Raw genomic sequence first — 14,548 nt, 5'->3', positions numbered from 1 at the left:
AGGAATGCTAGGACTTGAGTACTGGGACATGGTTAGCATGTTTCTAAAGGAAGAGGCAGAAGGTTAACCAAGCAATACTGACAGTCTCACTTTCAATACCAGCTTACCAATAAATGGAAACATAGGATGACATTTTATTCTTTCTGGTAATCTACAGGTCCAGATTTAGTCATCTATGGGTGCAGACAGAAGTGACAATTTTCGTTCAATCTGGCCACCGAAAGAGATCAAGGCCCCCACAATGGGGAACAGAGTGGGGCTGGGGCAGTTGTTGCCCAGCCAGAGCAGGCTGCGGGACAGCCACGAGCAGCTCATCTGGGGTGGAGGGGATGGGGATGGGACACTGCTCCTGCCGGTGCATGCACCCCTGGGGTGTGGGACCCCAGATGTGTGTGGGGTGAAGGCAGGCTGCCGTAGCAGGCTGGGCACAGGGGCGATGCTGGGGTCTTCCCAGTGGCGGGGGACGGGGGGAAGGGGGTCAGCCTTGGGGCTGTGCTCAGGGTGAACAGCAATGGTGCTGGGAGGGAGGTTATGGGGGGGCTCCACAGCAGCAGGCTGCCTTCACCCTGCGCGTCAATCCGGTAAGCACATGTACCCTGTGCCTCCCCCGGGGGCTGCACACAGCAGCGGGAACCCCGCTCCGTGGATGAGCCACTTGCAGCTCTGTCCCATGCTTCACCCAGGCAACTCCTGCTCCTGCGCCAGCCCCACTCCTTCCCTCACCACAGGGCCCTCCATCAGTCCCGGCCACACCCCTTCCCTCCCTCCCCCTACCCCAACCATCCAACAGACTTAGCAGCTAGACGCTACTCTCCAAGCTGCCAGGCTGCATACTGGCAGTTGGATCAGTATTGGCTGATATGACTTTTTAATAATCGGCTAAAATCAGGTTTTGGTTGACTCCATTTTGGGGCATTCAAGACTGCTACACATCAAGAAGGGGCATGCATACAGGCCTTGGCTACTTGTCATACATAGTTACCCTTGTGCACTGTGTTACATAACCATAAACAGAATGCCAACCTGTGTGGAAGTGACATTTTTGGCAGTTAGATAACCAAAATGCCATGTAAATGCCAGGATGACTAAGTCTAGACATGCTGATGACAAAAGGAACAGAAAACTGTTCAAAGGGCCTTATGTAAGGAAAATGTTTCTTTGTAGTCTCAAACTGTTCTGTTTTCTCTCTCACTAAAAACTACTTACCCTTAGTATTATTCTATTTTTTTCTTTTCCCTTCATTGGAGTCTTGCTTTGGTCTAGCAGATCGAGCAAATTGCTAAGCTTCTGTTAAGGATTCCAAGTTGAGGTGCAAGTGGAAATTATTAGCAAGAAACCAGAATCAAATTATAGCACAGAAATGTTAATCCTCTAAAAGGTAAATACTTTTTTAGAGAATAAACCTATCTTAAAAGACTCCTACTGGCTGGAGTCTCTCTATGGCAACTCTCTCTACTTGCAGCCACCCCCTTCTCCCTTAAGGCCAAACATGGGAAAAGGAGAAATCACCTTGATCTGAGTGTACTTGTATGCTGGGGAGGGAGGGGAACAGGATGGATGGGTTGGGACAGGGTGGGGTAAGATAGGCTAGTGATACAGTGGTATTTTTACCCGTTTCCCAATACAACAATATCTCTTCCTCTGGTTGCTTCTGCAATTGATTTATCACTGAAGTCTCTCTTAAAATACTCTCTGGATTTGAAGTTTTGTTACATTACATGATTTTATCTGAATCTAAAAGCTGAACAGGAACACTCCCCCCAACTACAACCTATAGTTGTACTGTAAAGAAGTTAGAGAGACCAAATCACAATTTTCCATAATCCCCGATTCTGCAGACACTTACAAATAAAGTTAAGCAAATGTGTGAGTAACTATACTGAAATGAACAGGGCAATTAACAGTTAAGTCAAGCATATAAGTGTTTAGAAGACAGGAGTGCTAATTAATAATAAAGACATGTAAGGTAAGATTTTATTGTAAACCTTAAGTCCCCAGACTTTCCTGTTGCAAATTGAAAGCCTACCTATATTTTTCAATCATATGATTCATATCAGACAAAAAATAAAAACTCTCTTTTTAATAAGAGATGCATTTTCTTTCCATAATCATTAAACTAAAGACCTCAAGAGCCAGGAAACTAAGTCTTGGAAACTGCCCTAAATTAAAAAAACTAATATAAAAGTACTTGACAAAAGGATACAACCACCATAGGTTTTTCAAACAAAACATATCCATTTGCTTCTTTTAAAGCCTTAGTAGCTGCTTTTTCATTTGGAAGTCCAATAAAAGCTTGTCCTTTCATGCGGCCTTCTTTCATCAAGCGTATATCAAACCTAGAAAGAAAGAAAGAATTTAGCTCTGAGCCACTCCTCATACCTGCCTACATTTCAAATGTATGCAAATACAACAAACTATGGAATGAAAGAAGGTGGCAGTAATACCTAAACTATAGAAATATGAGACTATATCAAACACCAACAATTCCCTGTTCTGGAAAAAATACAGTGGTCTACACAAACAGGAAGTCATTGTATCACCGAAACAAATATTAAGTACATACACAAACAACTCACTTAAGAAATGTCTAGCACCATCTATGATTTCACAGTCACTACAATTCCACGTTTTGGCCGATTTATGCTGACATTAGTGACAGGAACCTAAAGCACAGTATTAGTCTTAGCAAGAGTCATTCCACTTGTAGCTGGCAGGCATGTGTCCATAGTGTGTAATGGAAAGGTTAATAGAGGATAATGGTTCTGTAAGGTTTTATACTCAATGAATTACTCAATATTTGTGCTATGCATAAATGAAAGTTTACCTATCAAAGAAAACACAATGTTTACGGTAATAGGTATTGCAGCTCAGTGAGATAGATTTAAGCTTTTTGTATTGAAGCGTGAAAGTGTTTTCATCATCTATTACATTTTTACAAAACACTCTCCTGCTCAAAGCAAGAATATATTTTCTAGCGAGCCTGATTTTCTCTTACGAAAATTAGAAGCAGAAAAAAATGAGTAAAAATAACTATCTTCAACTGTAGCTGTAAAATTTGGTATGCAACTTAAATGTATTAAGCATCAAAAAACTTACATATTTCGTTCAGTTTCTGACTGAAAATCAATGTATCTTCCAAAAATAAACTTGAGGTCCTGGAATTAAAAATATGCTTAGATAAGATAGCAAACAACGTAAAAACAACATAACATCTTGGGGTGCATACACTTGTTACCTACACCTTGTCTACATTTATGCAGCTCATGAAGCCATGTGAATGTAGATTAGGAGCAACAGAGAAACGAGAGTAAGTAACTCGGGGTGGGAGGTGGGGTTGGGTGGGATCGGAGGGGCTAGCAGGTCCACGGGGATGTCTGTCCATGGGTCGGGAGCTAAAAATAGCCCAGTCAGGGGCAGGAGGGTAAGAATAGCTAGTCTCAGGGCTGGGCAAGAGGATGGGCTTTCCTAGCTCCAGGGCTGTGCTCTGAATGCATAGACATTCACTAGATTGGGCTAACCCATTTCTGATCTTAGTTCACCTCCTCAGAATTAATTTTGATCAGGCCTGCAATTTTTTGCCCAATTTAACCTCCCTTATTAGGTATTTACATGATTAGGCAGCTGCATCTAAATGTAATTTTTGTACATAACCTTGATAAATTTTTACTTACCTTTTCTTGAACTTGTCTAGCTAAATTCTTCACATAAATCCTGCAATTTGGATCACCTGGTTCATAATTTTTGAAAACAGAAAGTCTTTCCATTTCTTGAACGAGGCAAGAAAAAAAAAAAAAAAAATCAACAACTTTTATGCCTGATACATTTATATTTTTGTACAGTGCAACAAAAACATAATTTAAGGATGCTTCTAAATACAATTATGGAATACTGTATAATAGTCATGAAATGTATCCCATACTTTAAAAACAAAAAAAATACATGTTAAGTTAATCGATTTATGTAATACAATTTGCTATTCATTAAAAGAAGATTTAATCTCAGGATACCTTCTCTAGAAAGCCTACTTTTTTCTAGTTCCCGTCTAGAAATAAATTCTGATGGCATATCTTCATCGTCATCATCTTCGGTCTCCATTTTATCATCTGAGCTAGGAGCTGGGAAGATTTTGCCAAACCCTGCATTGCTGATTTCTTCTGTGCTTACAAGGAGGTCTAAATATTGAATACAATATTATATAAATGGTTTGTCAACATATGTTGAAATGAGAAGGAGCACACACTTTTTATGGAGAGGGTCTAAATATAGCAGACATTTAGTACACACGTAATTAGTATACATCTTTTGCATATTCTTGAAAAACAGTCTGTCCTAAATCCCTACTTGACAGAAGACATCTGTTCCATGTAATGCTCCAAGATTTACTTTGTTAGAGATCATACTTTACAGAAAACAGCAAAGGAACACACAAAGCAAGGTACAGACACCATTCTCTCTCTGGCCACCACTGGCATTATTGAGTTTGTAATGTTTTTTGCTTTGTTCTGTAAAGGTATCTAAAGGAACTTCATAAAAAACTATAAAACATTGGGAAATATAGAATTAAGGACGATGCCATAAGAAACGTTCCTGCTGCAGCATTATAAAAAGTAATGGAGTATATTAGTGAAGCACATATAGGGGCATTCCACATGAGGAGCAGAAACCACAAAAAGGCTGTTTTTGTCCCGTCTAAAAAAAGCACTATAATCACACACTAGAAATGCCCTTAAATGTTGTTATTCCCCACTTGACTTAAATGCTGTAAGATTTAAAAAAGAAAAGAAAAAGAAATAAAGCCCATAATCCACTTTCAGTAAACACAGACATTATGTTTTCTAGTGCTAAGCATCCTAGAGTTTTAAAATGTTGCCCATCCAGCATTCCAACGGGGGGGGGGGGTAAAAGATCTGCAAGTGGCATTTTAAATGTATTTAATATCTATGAACCTGTGAAATCCTTAAAGGAAATTCACATTTTATTAAGCAAATGTAAATCACTAATCCTAATTTGACACAATGTAAAAAATATTGAACTTGATTGTTGTTCAAATGTTAAAATATTTCAAACTGCATAACAAAAGAATTTAAAGGGTTAGCTTTCTTACCGTTGTTTTGTTCTCTCTCCAAGCTTTTCTGAAGAACAATTGGGATGTCTGCAGTAATATGAAACTCTATTTTTTTATGGCCTACAGGTTGGAGTTGTTCAAACACATCTGAAGGTGATAGTGCAGGGTGCAAATTACTGTTTAAAATAATAACATGTTAATCATTTAAAAACTAAACTGTTATTCCAAAATAATGCGTCAAAGAATATATATGCAGTAGTATGAGTCTTATTTCTAAACCACATCTACCTTTAGTTTCTTAATATTCCAAGTTTTGGGGGTGTTGGTTGTAGCTGTGTTTGTCTAAGGATATAGGCAAACCAGGTTCTTTTGGTAAATGTGCTATCTTTTATTAGACCAACTGAATAGATGAAAAAACTGTTCTTTACAAGCTTTTGGGCACAAGTATCCTTTCTTCAGGCATATGGAGAGTCTGCTGGTGTGTGTACTCTCTAAAGTCAAATAGGACCTTAAGCCAATATGCAAAATGAAGGTCTGCAAACATGCAAATGTGTGGCAGGGAAGATCAGGAGGACAGGAGTTAATGGGTGAGAAGGTAGGTGAGGAGGTGGAGGGACACAACACACAAAAGAGTGGAATGTTGACCGGTAATAAAATGTAGCTGGTTAAATGTAGAGAGGTTACCTGGGATTATAGGATTGCAGGCAGATGCCATAAATTCAATGTCTATATTTAGTCCATGTTTTTTTTTTTGTATCCAGTAGATTTATAAAGTGAAGTTCATAGGCTAAATATATACAGTATTAATCTCATACATCCAACATTCTCAGGAATGAGTGCCTGCCGGAAATTTGAAAATACTGGATTTTTTAAACTGGCGCAGTGGCTGGTCCCGGAGCAGCGGCTGCACACAGAGCGGCAGTGCAGGGTGGTGAATGGCAGTGGCAGCTGCTGCATGCAAGCTTCCCCCCTCGTCTGAGAGGGCAGAGGGGAGCAGCCGCCAGTCCTAGAGCAACGGGGGGGAAGTGCCAGATTTTTTATATCCAGATTTATGAGGTTATACTGTATTTTTTTTCTACGTGTGCAGGGAGAAATATACATTGCTCTTGCAAAGCAAACATATTTAATAGTAAATCAATATGAAATATGTATAAAATTGGAGAAGTCAAGGCATTTAAACAAAAGTTGATTGTTATGTGCATCTACAGCTACTAGAAATGACCCAACTCTCAAATTCAGGTTCACACTTCAACTCTGGCTGTGATATGGCAGCTGAATGATCTGGAGTTTTGTAACAGTTTATTTCAGGCCAGGGCACTTAAATCAGTTGACAGAAATAAAGGGGAAATAGGAATTTGACTATAGAAACTATAACTATGACACTAACTTGATATCAAACCAGCTTCAAGTCTTGAGCTCTTAAAATAAGATGCAAATGTCATCTGTTCAGACAGGTCCTACTGATTTAAACACATATTTCAGGCCATTAACCTGAAGCAGGACTCTGCAAGTTAGATGTTTTAAAGGTATAAGAATTATTGTTGAATAGTCACAGAGCAGAGGTGTAACTGGTCAAGTTTCTGCCTTGCAGCACTGGAATGGATGCCGGAGGCTCAAGGCTCCAGGCATGAAGAACAGGGGCAGGACACCTCCACCTGCAACAGTCACATCTCCCACTGTGGCTGATGAAGGGACTCATGACCCTGCACAGCCAGAGTTTCAAGTCTCTCTGCTTCCATTCTAGCACCCTCCCTTTACTGAATGACCTGGCTGCCCACCCTTAGTTACATTACTAACATGGGGCATGTCTTATAGTCACTACTTTTACTCAGCACAAGAAAAGCACTAAAGAAATGATCAGATCATACAAACCTGTGGGAAGCCGGTGGGGGGACATTCAGTAAGTCTTTAATTTTTCGCTTTTTTCTCACACCACGCCTCTTTGTGGTTATTGGTCTTTTAGGTTGAAGGGTTGCTAATTCCATTAATTTTGTTATTCTAAATTTTGAACATAATAAAAACATCCAAAATAACTACATTTCATCTTAATTATTTATTATTAAGGTAGTTTGTGCACATTTAAAATTCTAATTTCCATCTAAATGTGGCTTGACAAATCCCATATTTAAAAAAAAGTCCTACTACTGAATAAAAATAAAATTAAGAAACTGAATAAATGTACACTATTTTTTTTAATTGCTTAGATAAATGTATACACGATAGCCTCTTTAAACAAAAACAGTATAAAATGCAATGTATAGACTAAATTTGATTGGAAATCAATATGCTTAACAGTTACAAAATATAATGAAAATGAACATTTGTTTTAGGAAAGTAATTTAAAAAAAGTACAAATGCTAAACAAGATTAAAATAAATTATTTAAATCAAGATTCCCTGCTTGCTGATTTAAAGCAATTAAAAGTGACTATCAAAATCACTTCATCAATCACCTCTATCCTACAAATGTGAAGTTCTAACCAACTGTCTCTTAAACATTACTTATGTTCATTTAATAATGCTACTTTGTAAAACAGTTTAAAACTAATCTGGTAATAGTATGTAGAAATATAAAAGTCTCATTAATAAATTATGACTCTAAAAAAATAAACTACTCAAACAAACTATTTTAATGTTACTTTGCTTAAGTGCTAGACTTGGTCATTCAAGTAATTTAAACTTTTTGAGGGGTTGGAAGCAACAGATGGAAGGCAACCAATGTTTTTATAAACTGTACTAAAGGCTTAGCCATGTATATGCAGTACATCATACATAATCCATTTCTGGCATTAGAAGTCAGACAACCCTACACACTGGCTTCACTGCAGGACAACAGGTAGAGAAAGTTCAGCCTTCCATAAATATCATAGAGTTAAGCAGTAATCTAAAATCCAAAACCAAGCTTCACCAAGACAAAGGGAGGACACATGCATCATATTCAACTGGCAAATCCATGAGGGTGACTACTCAGAGCTAGGATGGCTGGAAATCTAGCATCTCAAGTCCCAGGCCATAAACTAGATTACCTACATCTTCGCCAATAAAAAAAGATTCTTCTGAATCCGTTTTGGAAAGGACTGGAAGAGCGCAAATGTAAGGAAGCCAATAATGACAGTTTGGGCTACGTAAGCACTTTCTTCATTATGCTGACTGAACCCTAAAAGTGCTCTCTGCCTTGGAAAATATATTAAGACCATAACTTCTTTAAAGCTGTTTGGCAAAACCACTACATGCAAGAATAGATGAGGAGCTTCTGATCACACAAGGTAGGGACATATATAACACCTATGCCAGTTTTAGTGAAGCTTAAACCTGAAGTGAAGCTTAAACCTGAAGAAATCTATTAAACAGGTTTCAAAGCTTCCAGGAAAGGTGCAGAAGTGTATCTAGAAAACCAAGTATTCTTGTGAGCTGGTTTAGTGTTTCAAGTGGACATCAATCATTCCATGACATGGGCCCGATTGATCCTCAAGGCATCCCACACTGCATCCATCATTCACCTCCACTGTTTCTGTAACTGGCCGCTCTAGTACATGGCCAGAACTCTACTACCCCTCCACACCCCGGCTTTTTTGTTGACACTTTTTTTAATCAATGAATTCCCTTGCGCTGCTTGTTCAATAAAAACTATCTTTATAAGAGCCAGCTGTGTCCTCACTCCCCATCTGACATGGCCCCTCATGGTGCCTCACCCAACTACTGGGAACCCAAAAATGTGAGTCCAACTCCCCCCCTCCACCCTGCTTCTAGGCATCTCAAGTCAGAGGTGGGTCAAGTGCAGGCTATGAACATTACTGAACTTACGTTCAGAAGAGAAAGCAGGAAAAAAAAAAAACAACTGTAAATGCCTCTAGCTAAAGGTCACCTACCCAAAGTGTAGGTACAAGCACTCTCCTCACTAGCGACAGACTAGGAATCATCCTGGGCTAGGTGCTCACTCCCACCCCTACCAGAGCCACAGCACTTCAACATCTAAAAGGTACCTGGTTCCACCTGGGATGTTAAAATACAGTCCATGCATGGACCCCTCTAACCTGTGACAATTGTGAACCAGCTCCCAAACAGTGACACTTTGGAACAGTTTAATTGTTATGCACATCCGTACTCACAAGTGATGTTTCTGGAGGCCACGAGATGCAAAGACTGATTTCTGCTGGACTGAAATATTAAGGGAAAAAAGCTTATGAAAAAGCCTTTTACTGACTATAGTTACAAACCTCTTTTTTTCTGCCTCATCATCACTTTCATATTCTGACTCTTCACCGCTAGTTACTTGATCTTCCTCCTCTTCAGGCAAAGGAGGTTCCTCGGGAGGCAGTGGTGGGATTGGGGGAGGTGGCGCAGGCACTGGCAAATATTCTTCATACTAATCAGAAAAGGGAAAGAAAGAAATATTGTAGCTTTTAGTCACTGACCTTTAGAAAACTCAATTAAAACTCAGAGATACTAGCAAAATGCTACTCTCCTCAAACTGAAATGAGGGAAGAACACTAATTGGACCATTTCACAAAATAAGGGAAAATGACCAGCTTCTGTGAAATTACTTTTCCATTCAGAGTGCTATGGCCTTACAAAAAGGGATATGGTACAAACACATGGCAAGGAGCCAGAGGCTCCAAAATTCAAACTTCAGTTTACTCTGAATTTCCTCTGGTTTTGCACAAGCCACAAATTCTCGATTTCTTAAAAAAATGGGTAACAGCTTGCAACAGGTGTGATAAGGATTACTTATCAATTACAAAGACAAAATCTATACCAGAAGACTGTGATAATCAGTTTTCCTTGAAAATAAACCCATACCTGATTTTAGGAATCTTGACAGTAAAGGACACAACAACTTGAACGAACCAAAAGAGGACAGTATCACATGGTGCTGAAGTCAAAACAAAATGAAGACACTGAAGTGTCTTGTAGATGCTGCTTAGAAGAGAGGACTAGGCCTTTCCAATTGTTACCAATTTTCATCCAAAAACGCATGCAATTTTCAATTCTGTAGAACTGAAGCACAAGGTAATAATTCCCAGAATACTCCACCTGAGTTCCCTGGGCAGTGTGACCCTGTATATCAGCTATCCACTAAATGGTCAGCACGAACAGATATATGTCAATTCAAGTTAAATGAAACTATACCAGGGGTGGGCAATTATTTTGGGTGGAGGGCCACCTACTGAGTTTTGGCAAGCCATCGAGGGCCGCATGACAGGCAGTCAGGGGCAGATAAATAATCGTTTTCTAAATTTCTTAGGGGCCCCATGAGCCGGATAGAATGGCTTGGCAGGCCACATCTTGCCCACCCCTGACCTAATAACCTACCCTTAGGCAGTAGGAATTACAGTAGCTCCCTTCCTATCTTAACTTGTGGGCTATGCTCAGAAGAGGGCAGGGAGCAAAAACTGAATTAGGAAGAGGGAGCCCAGATATCCTGGCAGCAGAAGTAGAAGCAATGGAGGAGTGGCTGTTGGGCAGAACTCCACAAGCTGAGCTGGGTGTTAAGCTCTTAAAAGCCACCAGTTGGAAAGCCCTGGATTGTGGCAGTCCTTCTCTCATCTGATTCACAGCAAAGAAACAGTCTTCATCACCAAAACCAGTCCTGGGGCAAAGCAAGTAAAACCCAGAAACTCCATATAATCACATCAGTAGTTTGAATTTCATTCAAATTCTCAGTGAATGCACAGATCAAAGTATGTGCAGGTCAAAGAATATCTCATGTTTCAGTTATTCAGTGAATCAACAGGGGAAGGACTATAGCTACATTTAATTTTTCTTTTGATTACTAAAGATACTGTCCCCACTGCTATAATCTCTATTACTCTTCATGTTCTAAAGTTATGGTCAACAGTTTTATTTCTGATATTGCTAGAGTAACCTCATTTTATTTCTGAAAGACAACAGACATATACAACCTAACTCAGACACCAAGCTAAGCCCTTCAATGACTAGCAAAAATCGGTAGCTGAAACAAAAACAGAATTTCACAAGACATGGCAGACACGTTCATTTAACATACCATGAAAAAGCTGTAAACATACAAAAATTTACCATTGGAGGTCGAGCAGTAATTGGTCCAAATGGCGGGGGGAGGGTCATTTTATTGATAAAATGAAGCACCTCAAATAATAAAAATTAAGATATTTTCTTAAGATACAGATTTCTTAGCGCAATGATTTCTCTGTAATGTCTTTAGTATTCCACATAATAAATGACAAAACTCAAAACATATACATTTTTACAACGGTTATGTTTGTCAACTATAAATATGGTATCAGTATAAACTATCTGTAATCTACACTTCCTATTCCACTAGAATTGGAACAAACTAAGATGTTCCTCGATGTTGCTCCTTTGAGTTGCTCTGCCTAATTTTACAGCATTGAGAGTCTTGAACATTTACTGCCAGTTTTACTGAGACAACAACCATTACTAAATATACAAATGCTGCAGGTTTGTTGAGTAAGATGCTCTTCTTTGGTTATTTCCAACCAGAAGTGTACTTGCAAGCTCTTTCAGTAATAAAAAGTTATTACTGAAGCAATTTGGGTTTGCTTCATTGGGTTTTGGTTTGTTCGTTTCAAGTTAGGGTTTTTTGTTTATTTTTGGGGTTTGGGGTTTTTGTTACATTTTGGACACGCTGCCCAGTAGTTGAGAGAGAGGGGTGTTCACAAAGTTTTTAAGAATAGGTTAGGCCCAGGAGGATACTGATAGGGATGATCTTGCTTGAGCATGAGGCTGGACCAGACAATCTCCTGAGATACCTTCCAGCTCTACTTTTCTATGATACCATTCTTTGCCAATATTAAATTACTCATAATCCTAGGCACTACAAGTTTTGGCAGATTGTAATCAACATAGGTCCATTAAAGTAAGAGCTGTGTTAATTTACACCATGTGAAAACCTGACCCTATATAAACTTCATCTTCTGAAGTTAATATGCTGCTGTTAGGGAAAAAAAACAAAACACAAAACAGATGAAATATGCTAGCCAATGAATGCAAGCAGGTAACATCTGAAAGTGGCTATACCAAACCAGAGCAGAAGACTAGCTCAGAACAAATTTAAACTGGTGAGTATTAGATTCAAACAATTAGGAAGATCATATGTAGTATAATTTTCATTGCCATTAAAACTAAATTTATTTCTGGTCAGTCAAGTATTTTTATGTTTATCCGAACTATTTCATAGAAAAGAATAAATATTTGGAACACTGTGGCACTGGAAAATTAAAACAAATATACAGAGAAGCTACAGCAATGCTGATTTGTAGGCCCACTGTAAACATAAGGGCTATCCAACTGGCAGCGTGGGGGCTGCACATAATCTGCAAATGGTTAATATGCAACCCATGGGTCATAGCAGCAGCCTCTCCCACTGCTGAACAGCTGGGTAGACCCCAGGGGTCCATTCAATGCCTGTGGAGCCTGCATGGCAGTGGGGGTCATGTGCTGCCAGTTCAGCATGCACAGCAAGAGGTCCTACATGCTGCTGGTGAAAATTGTGTGATAGGGGGATCCCATATGTAGGCCTGTGCAGCATGGGCTCAAGGTAACAGACTGTCATGTTACATCCTGACCTAGGCTTCACCTTTGTAGCAATGACGCAAGTTAAGCATACACAGTAATAAGCAGGCCTGTGCAAAGCTTCAGTAGTCGATTTGATTCAGAGGAGATTTGGCTCGATTCAGCAGCCCAATCTCTGAATCCAAATTGAATCAGAAACCTCCAAATCAATTTTGACAGATTTGGGGCTGATTCAGAGATTCGACCATAGGCTATACAGGTTTCCCTTGCATAAAAAACTCCCTTTTGTAATGTAACAAATAGGGATAGGTTCCCAAGGCGGTGAGGGAGGGAAGGAGGGAGGGAGGCTGGGACTAGGGAAAGGGTGGGGAGAGGGGTGCTGTTCCCAGGACTGCACTGTGCTCCACCTATCCCCACTCACCCCAGCTTCTGGGCTGTGCCATGCTGTGGTGCAGGCAGTTGGTGTCGGCTGCTCCTAGGGTCACTGCGGCAGGGGCTGGGGGGAGTGGCAGCAAACGGAGGCCTGGGTGGTGTAGGATGCAGCACAGCTTGCCCTCAACTCCACCTAGCCCCCACTGCAGTGGTCCCGGGAGTGACCAGAGCCAGTTGCAACAGGAACTGTCAGGGGGGTACAGGGGAGGGGGCAGGGCACACCTCTTGCTGCTCCGTGCCTCTCGGGAGGGCTGTGGGCTAGGGGGATGTGTTGGGCTCTTCCTGGTGGCACGTGCCCCCAGATCTGCATGTGGGATGACACCAGGCTGCTGCTGTAGGCTGGGGCCAGCAGTGACACCAAGCTGATTCTTCCCGATGCTCAGGGTGTGCACACTGAGCACCGGGAACAGCCCAGTGCCCCCAGATCTGGACATAGGATAACATCAGGCTGCTGTTGCAGGCTGGGGCCAGTCGGGGCAGGTGCACTGAATGCCGGGATGAGCCAGCCTGATACCGCTGCCAGCCTCAGCCTGCAGTATTAGCCTGCTGACAACCCGCATGTGGATCCAGGGGCACATGCTCCCCAGAAAGAGCCTGACAGCCCCCTAGCCTGCAGCCCTCCTGGGGAGTGCGGAGCAGAAAGAGGTGCACCCTGCTCCCCCTGTCCCCACTAACAGTTCCCATTGCAGCTGGCACTGGTTGCTCCCAGGGCTGCTGCAGTGGGGGCCAGAGTGAGTGCAGACAAGCTGCGCTGCGGGGAGGCAAAGAGGGAGGGCTGCAGGACTGCACTGGGCTCTTCCCAGGGGGGCAGGTGCCCCTGGATCTGCACACGGGACAAGAGCAGGCTGCCGTTGCAGCACAGGTTGGGGTGGGCAGTGGCACCGAGTTCTTCCCGGTGCTTGATGGTGGTGCTGGAAGGGCAGGATGGAGGAGCTACGGCGAATTTTGGTGTGGCAGCAGCTGCTCTTGCAGCATTGCCACCCGCCCCGAGCTCTGGAAAAAGTCTGGTGCTGCCATCGGCCCCAGCCAGCAGCAGCAGCCTGCTCTTGTCCCGTGTGTAGATCCAGGGGCATGCCCCCCACCCCGGGGAAGAGCCCAGCGCAGCCCTCCCATTTTGTTCCCTGCTGCAGCCCTGGGCCTCTGCTTCTCCCCACTCACCTGAGCCCCTGCTGCAGCAGCCCCAGGAGCAGCCAACACTACCTGCCTACACCACGGCACAGTGCATCCCAGGAGCTGGGGTGAGTGGTGACAAGTGGAGCCCAGGGGGGTTCGAGACACAGTGCAGCCCAGTGGCTGCGGGTCGCTGGCATTGGCTGCTCCCAGAGCAGTTGCAGCAGGGGCTGGGGTGACTGGGGCCCCGGCCCCATGGCCCTTTCCCCTCCCACCACAGACTTACCTGCTGGGGTGGCGGGGGGGGGCTCACCCATGCCAATCGCATAAGAGTTAATTTATCTTGCATATAACGAATTTGGGGTATAAAAAGGGTCATTGCATAAGAGTGAATTTGCATATACAGAATTCACATAAAATCGAAGGA

General features: G+C 42.0%; 1 protein-coding gene across 1 annotated transcript in view; it reads right to left on the bottom strand.

The window, feature by feature from the left end:
* RNPC3 (RNA binding region (RNP1, RRM) containing 3) overlaps positions 1-14,548 on the bottom strand; it is a 48,350-nt gene that overhangs the window by 4,528 nt on the left and 29,274 nt on the right. Inside the window, exons 7-15 of the mRNA XM_025213829.1 lie at positions 11,104-11,172; positions 9,282-9,430; positions 6,938-7,063; positions 5,105-5,241; positions 4,008-4,172; positions 3,672-3,766; positions 3,097-3,155; positions 2,204-2,336; positions 1,207-1,279 (exon numbers count right to left, since the gene is read on the bottom strand). Coding sequence (XP_025069614.1) covers positions 1,220-1,279; positions 2,204-2,336; positions 3,097-3,155; positions 3,672-3,766; positions 4,008-4,172; positions 5,105-5,241; positions 6,938-7,063; positions 9,282-9,430; positions 11,104-11,172 — 993 coding nt within the window. The 3' untranslated portion in view covers positions 1,207-1,219. The remainder of the gene's footprint in view (positions 1-1,206; positions 1,280-2,203; positions 2,337-3,096; positions 3,156-3,671; positions 3,767-4,007; positions 4,173-5,104; positions 5,242-6,937; positions 7,064-9,281; positions 9,431-11,103; positions 11,173-14,548) is intronic.

The sequence above is a fragment of the Alligator sinensis genome, unplaced genomic scaffold (genome assembly GCF_000455745.1).
Source record: "Alligator sinensis unplaced genomic scaffold, ASM45574v1 scaffold329_1, whole genome shotgun sequence".
In the NCBI taxonomy this organism is placed as follows: Eukaryota; Metazoa; Chordata; order Crocodylia; family Alligatoridae; genus Alligator; species Alligator sinensis.
This window is presented reverse-complemented; position numbering and strand designations above follow the sequence as displayed.